Source organism: Chiloscyllium plagiosum, unplaced genomic scaffold (assembly GCF_004010195.1).
Source record: "Chiloscyllium plagiosum isolate BGI_BamShark_2017 unplaced genomic scaffold, ASM401019v2 scaf_13276, whole genome shotgun sequence".
NCBI classification, from domain to species: Eukaryota; Metazoa; Chordata; class Chondrichthyes; order Orectolobiformes; family Hemiscylliidae; genus Chiloscyllium; species Chiloscyllium plagiosum.
This window is the reverse complement of record NW_025211893.1, coordinates 14,088-23,384: the sequence shown is the minus strand read 5'-3', so window position 1 is coordinate 23,384 and position 9,297 is coordinate 14,088. Positions and strand designations below refer to the sequence as shown.

The 9,297-nt window shown below is 43.8% G+C and overlaps 1 protein-coding gene across 1 annotated transcript in view; it reads left to right on the top strand.

Moving 5' to 3' along the window:
- Nucleotides 1–2,680: 2,680 nt before the first annotated feature.
- The window catches only part of LOC122547182 (heterogeneous nuclear ribonucleoprotein D0-like), a 13,476-nt gene continuing 6,859 nt past the window's right edge, over nt 2,681–9,297 (top strand). Inside the window, exon 1 of the mRNA XM_043685785.1 lies at nt 2,681–3,048. Coding sequence (XP_043541720.1) covers nt 2,729–3,048 — 320 coding nt within the window. The 5' untranslated portion in view covers nt 2,681–2,728. The remainder of the gene's footprint in view (nt 3,049–9,297) is intronic.

Genomic DNA, 9,297 nt, shown 5'->3' with positions numbered 1-9,297 from the left:
TTACTCCTTGGCCCTATCCCTTACCATCCCTTTCCCCACCCCATTCTTATTGCCCAGTGCCCTTCATAAATACCCTGCCCCTCAGCCCTTCTTGCCCGCCCTTTCACTGTGTCCCTGCCCCTCCCCTGCCATGACCTTTCCGTGGCCACACACGTTCATCCATGGCACCTCCATCACCCCTGATCCCAGCGTATACTTCATCATCACCACTACCCCCACCCCATACACCAGCCTTTCCACTACATTACCTCCCCATAAACCAAAAGACTACAGATGCTGGAAATCAGATATAAATAAAGAAGTTGCTGGAGGAACTCAGCAAGTCATATGGTACAGAAACAGAGCCATCATCCAAATTTGCCCATACTTGAACTGGTCCTATTTGTCTGCCATCTTTTACCTTGTTTAATCTCTACAGTTTGAGTTTTAGACAGCAGCCTTCCATCCATGGACTCCATCTGGATGTCTCGTTGCTGCAGTAAGGTGCCAACGTCATCAAAGACCCCCTCCCACCACGTAATGCTCTCTTGTAACCTCTTCCATTTGGCAGAAGATGCAGAAGCTTGAACACAAGTACCAACAGTTTCAAGAACAGCTTTTTCTCTGCTGTTATTGGAGTGCTGAATTAACTGAGTCGAGAATGGGCTCTCTAATTTCAAATAACATTAATCTTGTTTTGCACACCTCCTGTACAGTTGTAACCTGTATGTTTTGCTTTATCTAAGTACCTGTATGTCCTGGTTTGCTATGATCTACCTGTACTGCTCGCAAAACAAAGCTTTTGTTTGTGGGCAGCACGGTGGCTAGGACTACTGCCTCACAGCGCCAGAGACCCGGGTTCAATTCCCGAATCAGGCGACTGACTGTGTGGAGTTTGCACATTCTCCCCGTGTCTGCAAGGGTTTCCTCCGGGTGCTCCGGTTTCCTCCCACAGTCCAAAGATGTGCAGGTTAGGTGAAGTGGCCATGCTAAATTGCCCGTAGTGTTAGGTAAAGGGGTAAATGTAGGGGAATGGGTGGGTTGCGCTTCGGCGGGTCGGTGTGGACTTGTTGGGCCGAAAGGCCTGTTTCCACACTGTAAGTAATCTAATCTTTTCACTGGACTTAGATACACCTGACTATAATAAATCAAATTAAAAGCAGGAACTCCAAACTCTGATTTGAGAAGAGGTAGCTGATCATTTATGTGGCCAGAAGTTTATGGAAAGCCTCAACAGTTCTAGTAGCTTCTGTGAAGAAAAATCAGAGTTAGTGTTTTAGGTCCAGTGATACTTTCTCAGAACTGATGGTAGCTAGGAAAATGTCGGTTTAAAAACTGAAAGAATCATGAATGCTGTAAATCAGAAACAAAAACAGAAGTTGCTGGTTTATATGCAGAAGATAGGATGGGGTGAGGGGGTAAGGAGTAAATGATAGGTTTCATGAGATTCCCTACAGCATGGAAACAGGCCTAACTGCCCAACGAGTCCACAATAGATCGGGATACATCCCAAAGAGAGAGAAGAACAGTTGGATAGATAAAGGAGTAGATAATAATCTGGCTAGGAGGGTGAATAGCTGTTAATGGAGACTGTTAGTGGCTAAAAATAGTGTGTAATAGCGGTAGATAATGAGGATTGCAGATGCTGAAATGCTCAGGAGGCGAGAAGAACACAGCAAGCCAAGCAGCATCAGGAGGTGAAAGTGATGCTGGAGATTAGATGCTGATGATTCCAGGTGAAGGGCTCCTGCCCAAAATGTTGATTTTCCTGCTCCTCAGATGCTGCCTAACCTGCTGTGCATTTCCAGCAAGACTCTAACCTTGACTCAGCATCAGGAGGTGGACAGACCAATGTTTTGGGAAGATGCTGCCTGGCTAGCTGTGTTCTTCCAGCCTCCTGTGGATTCCAGCAACTGCACTTTTTTTTTTGTCTCTATGTGATGACAGTTTTGATTCAACTGATGATGCGGATGTGCCGGTGTTGGATTGGGGTGGACAAAGTTAAAAATCACACAACACCAGGTCATAATCCGACAGGTTGATGTGGAAGTACAAGCTTTCCTAGCGCTGCTCCTTCGACAGGTAGCAGGTCACAAGTTAGGAGAAAGTGAGGAATGCAGATGCTGGAGATCAGAATGGAGAGTGCGGTGCTGGGAAAGCACAACAGGTCAGGCAGCATCTGAGGAGCAGGAGAATCAACTTTTCGGACTAGCTACCTGACGAAGGAGCAACGCTCCGAAAGCTTGTACTTCCAAATAAACCTGTTGTTGGATTATAACCTGGTGTTAAGTGACTTTTAACTTCATTTTAAGTGTGAACCATAGTTGCGTGAAACACAACCTGGTTCAATCCTAAAGTTAAAAATCACACAACACCAGATTATAGTCCAACAGGTTTAACCTGGTGTTGTGTGATTTTTAACGTTGTACACCTGAGTCCAACACCGGTATCTCCAAATCATGGTTCAATCTTGGCCTCACCAAAATGGCAAATTCCCTCTCCACAGATGCTGCCGGACCCGCTGAGCATCTGCAGCGATTTCCCAGCATTGCTCCGCCCCCTGTCCTCACCACGCCCACTCAGCAGTCCCGCCCACAGACACGCCCACTCGATCACCACCCGCCCAGAGCCACGCCCTCCCTCCCAGCGACCGTCAACCCCCCCCCCCCCCCCGCCCCGTGGCATTGGCCCCGCCCCATGGTCTTGGCCCCGCCCCCTCCCCGCGGTTTGTTCTCCGAGGTTTCTCAAGATGGCGGACGCGGGTCAATTCGCGGAAAACGGCGGCTCCGGGGCGGCCGCCGATGGCTTCGACGGCGCCTTCTACAGCTTCAGCGGCCAGGGGGCGAGCGAGGCTTCGTTCGGTGGCGGAGGCGCCGAGGTGAAAAGTGGGGCGGCCGGAGGAGGCGGCGGCGGCGGCGGCGAGGCCGGCGGCCAGGCCTCGGGTCGCCTGGGGGACGGGAGCCGGGATCAGCAGCAGGCGGCGAGCACGGCTCCTCCACCACTGCCTGCCCCGGTGAAGGAAGTGGAAGGCTCAAAGATCAACGCCAGCAAGAATGAGGAGGACGAGGGGTGAGTGGCCCGGGGTGGGAGATGGAGCAGAGAGAGAGAGAGAGAGAGGGGAGGGGTTTGTTTTAACTGAGCGCCGAGGCCTGAGGCCTGCAGTGCTGCTGACCCGGGGTTGACCCTGGCTGGAGACCCCCAGGTTCTGACCCCTGCAGCTTACCCCAGTGCTGGGTTCAGCATTAAGAATCTTTAATTCAATCCCCGCCACCCTCTATTAATCATCTCCCCCCCCCCTCCAGACGTTTGATCTCTTTTTGTTTTGTTAGGCCAAGCTGCAGCCCAGTACATGCTGCACAGTGACTGGAGCCTGCATTGACAAAGCGCGAGCACGCCACTCCAAAGCTCTGTGATGCCTACAAAGTTCTTTCTCTTTCCTGAGGTGTTGCAAATTTTCGACACGCTGCAGCCGGTTTGCACCCAGACCCCCCCAAAAATACCTGCGAACAAGTGTGGGCAATGAGTGACAAAATCAAAGCAGGAAGTGCTGGGGAAACTCAGCAGGTCTGGCAGAGACGTTAGCCCAGTTTCTTTCTCTAGATGCTGTCAGGTGTTCTGAGTTTCCACCAAATCGTATTTTCTCCCAGCGTCTGCAGTATTTTGCTTTCAATGGACAATTCTTGATTTTGGATTAGAGTGGTACTGGCAAAGCACAGCAGGTCAGGCAGCATCCTTCATCAGGAATTCTTGATTTTGTTTATAGGATAACAGAGCCCTGAAACGCCCCATGACTACCTGACAGATGGCTTCTCTTCTCAGTTGAAAAGGGGCCCCTCTGACAGTGCAGCCTTGGTACAATACTGAAGTTTCAGCCTCGATTTTGGACACTAGGTCTTGACTGGAGTAGGTCTTGAATTCAGAATCTTTTGGCTTGGAGGTGAAGCTGATGAGCTGAGACAAAGATCCAAAAAAAAAGAGTCATGGTTTTCTGCCCTTTCTTCTGCTCTGTAGATGACAGGATGTTACCCAGTCATGTAACCTTGTGACAATATGAGACACATTGGTGGAAATGTGTGGTAAAAACAAAAGGCTAATGTTAGATCTGAAATTATTCATTTCTTAAATACTGGTGGCTACACTGTACATCTGCAACAACTTTCTATTTTTGATTAATGTGGGGTTATTTTGTAGGACCTTGCAGCACAAAGCTGGCTGCTGTGCCTGTGCTGGTTCTTGAAAGAGTTATCCAATTTTCCTGTTCCCCAACTTGCCCCTGTAGTTCTGCAAATGTTTATCCATTTGCATTGTGAAAAATTATTCTGAATCTGTTTCAGACCTTGTGGCAGTGTGTTCCAGTGTGGTCAGCAAAAATTCTCATTTCCCCTCTGGTTCTTTTGCTGATTATCTTAAATCTGTGTGCTCTGATTACTTGCTTTTCTGTCTGTGAAAACTGTTCTTCCTCCCACTCTTCAAAACACCCTTGTAGAGTTTCTTTATACTCCCCATTCGAAGGAATGCCATCCCAACTTCTCTAGTTGAAGTCTTTCCATTATTCTAACCATATTGCTAATTCATCTCTTCTATGTGGAGATGGTGTTTTCTTGAACCAGTTTTTTTTTAGTTTACACTATAAATTTGGACTGATCTGTGCTGAAGTGCAGACTGAGCTAGTCCATGAGGCAAGCAATGTGATTAATCTATAGCTGGGCCCTGAGTAAAACAGTATAAAGCTTCTTAAGAGCTCTGCTAAATAATCATGTATTGAAATGGTTTCTACTTGAAAATAAGTAGGATTTTGTTGGTTTTAGCTACCAAAGTGCTGGACGATATTTATGTTAAGAATAAGCATAATCGCTGCAAGTTTGAGTGGTCACAGTTTGTCGCACTTCATCCCATTTTGTCAAGACCTAAACTTCTGTATGTGTTCCTTGTCCTGTAGTGCTTGTTGCAGTACTCCGTTTGTCTACTTTTATTGATTTACTATGAACAGCTTAGTTTTGACAGGCTTCATGTTCACTTCACTGTAATATCTGCTTAAGTTCATAATTCCAGTTATTTCAGTTTGCTGAGGTTTTGTTGTGCTCACTTGCTTTGCAGAGCTGGTGTAGCAAAATGCTGACTAATCTATTCTTCAGATGTTAGGTCTAGGTGTGGTGTCTAGGGCACAGTAACTTGCAGAGCAAATTGCAAATACTGTGCAGGGTCATTACTTGGTACATTTAAAACAAAAGCTCCAGTTGGGTAATGTTAAACTGCTCAGGTGGTTTGACTGATTTATTCATATCTTTACCTCATCGATTAGATTAGATCCTTATTTCCAAATAGTTGTTAATGTGTATACATGTTGTATATAATGCCACTTCAAAAAGAAGTATATGTTGTTGAAAGTTTACAAGAAGTGCTAATATTGCAAGGCCAGTTTGGATGCCAGAATGTGAAAATAATTTTCATATTTTGAACTTGAGTTATTCAGACTCATTGTTGTGTAGTTGGTAAATTCAAGGAATGTTTTCATAATTTTGGTTTATTCAGATCATGATCCAAAAAAGTACTAATTACAGTGATGTCATTTGGACATCAGAATTAGACGTTGTTATTGCAACAACCCTGAACTAGGAAATATCTAAGAACAATTTTGCACAAATATGAAAAAAGTTTAAATCATCGTCCTGTGTTAATTTCTGTTTTACAGCTTTATTTCAACCAGTCGTATTTACAAACTGACCTTTTCTGACTATTTTTTACAGATTTCACTAATCTGAGTTTTTATCCTATACCATATTAGAAGAATCTGTAAAAGCATCTGTAAGTTCATCTTGCTGAATCTTCTGATCACCACCTGAAATTTTTAACATACTAAATGACCAAAATAGAATCAGGGAAGAGTTTTGTACAAATCTCCTTGATTCTTTGGAAATTGGCCAAATTCCAGACAGTTAATTCCAGTGCAATCACTATTCAGCCTTGCGTAGAAAATGCTTCCTGACCCTCCCAGCCTGCAGGAAAACATTGTATTCTGTTGAGTATTTGATTCTTCCACTCTATCTGCATGTCTGTATCAACTTCCATCCACTTTTTATCTGAAAGTAAAGATGCAGTGTCAGCTATTTTAATGTAATGCTGTGGTGGATTTACATTTTATTTGGCATAGTTTAGTTTAATTCTCTTAGGATTTTAAAAACCCTGTCCATCTATAGTTTGATGAAATTGATTTGGTTATTCTAATCTCTCCATTTAGGGAGAACTGAACAAATTGATGCCTTGCAGAGCCACAGAAATAGGGCACTTTTCAGTACACAGTACTTTTTTTGTATGGTAGGTTGTATCGACTGAATCCTTGAGGCAACACACCTACCCCGCAGCTCCCAGATGCTTTTTTTATGGGTGACCAGTTAGCATATGCTTATATGCAGCTCACAACGAACAGCTTGGAAACCCTTAACTGAGAATCTGGACTTCTGATGTAATCTTTGCTGTTTCTGCCTCATCTATTGCACTAGTGGATGCCATTTTAGATGTCTCATCTTCAACACTGCAGTTATTCTAATAATGTCAATATCGTGCACAAGACTTGTTTCACATTGTACTTCAATCCACTAAAATATGCCTTGTTATTTTATCAGCTTTATTGATTTCCTCCTGAATTTCCATTCAATATGCAGCAATCACACTGAATTGTTATTCCTTTTTTGCCTTCACTATGAATCATCATTGTATCAGATACATGTGTTTAATGCTTCCTAGTCCATTGTGGATTATTTAACTTCTAAAGTAAAACTCTTAAGAATTAACACATCTGTTTAACTACCAATTACTTAGTTACTCTAAATGATATTGGTTTGTGTATTTTTTCTCCTTTATTCACCTTTGTGAATACAATTTCATTAGGAAGTGAACACCTTTTCTGACTTACTCTTGTTAATGCTGGCTTGACATATCCAGTGCATTAATTCTGGATTCATGGCTGCCATTTTCGAATTATTGCTTGGCATTGGGAACTGGATTGCATCAGCTGATTTTGTTTTCCTTCTCCTCTGTAGATTTTGTAGGGAAGAGCTGCTGCTACTTGCTATTTCAAGAAATGTCTTGATTTTGAAGACATTGACAACACGGAAGCCCATTTATTTTATGCTAAAGGTAGTAGTTTAAGATAAGATGGAAAAGTTCAAATCCAGATTTGAGAACAATGATGTGTGTTTCAATCAGAGACTGATTGAAGCTGCTTTTCATCTTCTGGTTTATGTTTTTCTAATATGATCAGAAGCCCAATATTCTTTCATTTTAAAAAACAAAGTCACTTTCAATAAGCAGGGAGATGATGGCGTTGTGGTATTTTTGCCAGAGGCACAAGTAAAATTCTGGGAACCTGAGTTCAAGTCCCACTGTAGAAGATGGTGGCATTTGAATTTTAAAAGTCTAATGGTAGCCTTGAAACCATTGATTATTGTAAAACAAAAACCCGTATCTGGCTCACTTATCTTTTAAGAAAGGAAAGCTACTGACCTTGCTGTCGCTCTACATATGGCTCCAATCCAGGGACCCAGTGGTTGAACCTTAACTGCCCTCTAAAATGATGTGACAAATTGGCCAGCTGTATCAGAGCACTAAACAGTGTCAAGTAAAGGACTGAAATGGGACAGACCAGTTGGTGCAAACTGGTGCAACACCAGGCTTGTTTAAGAATGAGATGTCAGTCAGGTGAAGCTATGGCATAGAGCTACTTACCTGCCCAACAGCCTAAGCAGAATGTGATAGATGTAATGTTTAGACCTGCCATATCCTGTCATAAATGGTGGTGGACAGTTATCAACCATTGAAGGCATAGGAAGCTCTAGAATATCCCCACAGTGATGGGGAACCCAGCCCATCAGCACAAAAGATAAGGCAGCAACATTTGCAACAACTTTCTGCTAGAAGTGCCAAGTGGGTGATTAGTCTCCAGTATCACAGATGCTAGTCTTCAGACAATTCAGTTCATTTAACATGAAATTAAATGGCTGAAGATATTGGATAGGGCTATGGAATCTTAACAATGTTCTGACAATAACACTGAAAACTTGTGCTCCAGAATTTCCACAGTACAGCTGAATTATTCCATGACAGATACAACACTGATGTAGAAAATTACCCAGGGCTGTCCCTACACAAAAAGCAGGGCAGATCCAGTACTGCCAATTACTGCCCATTAATCTACTTTAAATTATCATTAAAGTGATGGAAGGTGTCATCAAACAGCACTTGCTTCACAATAAGTTGCTCACTGATGCTCAGTTTGTGTTCTGCCAGGGATGCTCAGCTCCTGACTTCGTTACAGCCTTGTGAACATTCAATGAACAAAAGAACTGAATTCCAGAGGAAAAGGAAGGATGACTGCACTTGGTGTCAAGGCTGCTCTTGAAAGAATGTGGCATACAGGATGCCTAGCAAAACTGGAGTCAGTGGGAATCAGGAGAAAGACACTCTGTTCGTTGGACTCATACCTGGCACAAAAGATGGCTTTGGGAGTTATTGTCATTTTAAAACCTAATATCTCTGCAGGAGTTGCCCGGCAACTTTGTCTGCTTCACCCATGGCATTCCCTACACTACAAGGGCAGGTGATATTGTCACTGCACGATGTTCAGTTTCATTCATGACACCTCTGACCAAAGCAGTCCATGTCCAAATGCAGCAAGATCTGGCTTGCTTATGCTGTAGGCCAAGAGCCGAGAGATCCAGCACTTTATTCCCTCCATGGGAAATAACAAAGTTAAATTCAATCAGCACTGGTGGCTATACATACCCATTTTCACCAGGACATTTAGAGATAGGCAATAAATGCTGGCTTAGCCAGTAACACCCAGATTCCAGGAATGAATGAAAAATTAGGAATTTGTTAGTTAGGAAATAATTTAATGTTGCTTAAAAATAACTATGGGAAGAAAATCTGCCACTCTTTCTGGGCTGGTTGGCATTTCACTTTTGGGTGTGTTCCTTATATTCTGAAATAGCCTAGTAAATCACTGAGTTTATACATGAGGAGAAAGTGAGGTCTGCAGATGCTGGAGATCAGAGCTGGAAATGTGTTGCTGGAAAAGCGCAGCAGGTCAGGCAGCATCCAGGGAACAGGCGAATCGACGTTTCGGGCATAAGCCCTTCAGGAATGGGGAAAGTTTGTCCAGCAGGCTAAGATAAAAGGTAGGGAGGAGGGACTTGGGGGAGGGGCGTCAGAAATGTGATAGGTGGAAAGAGGTCAAGGTGAGGGTGATAGGTCAGACTGGGGTGGGGGCGGAGAGGTCGGGAAGAAGATCTCAGGTTATTGAAGAAGCTCTCTTCCTCC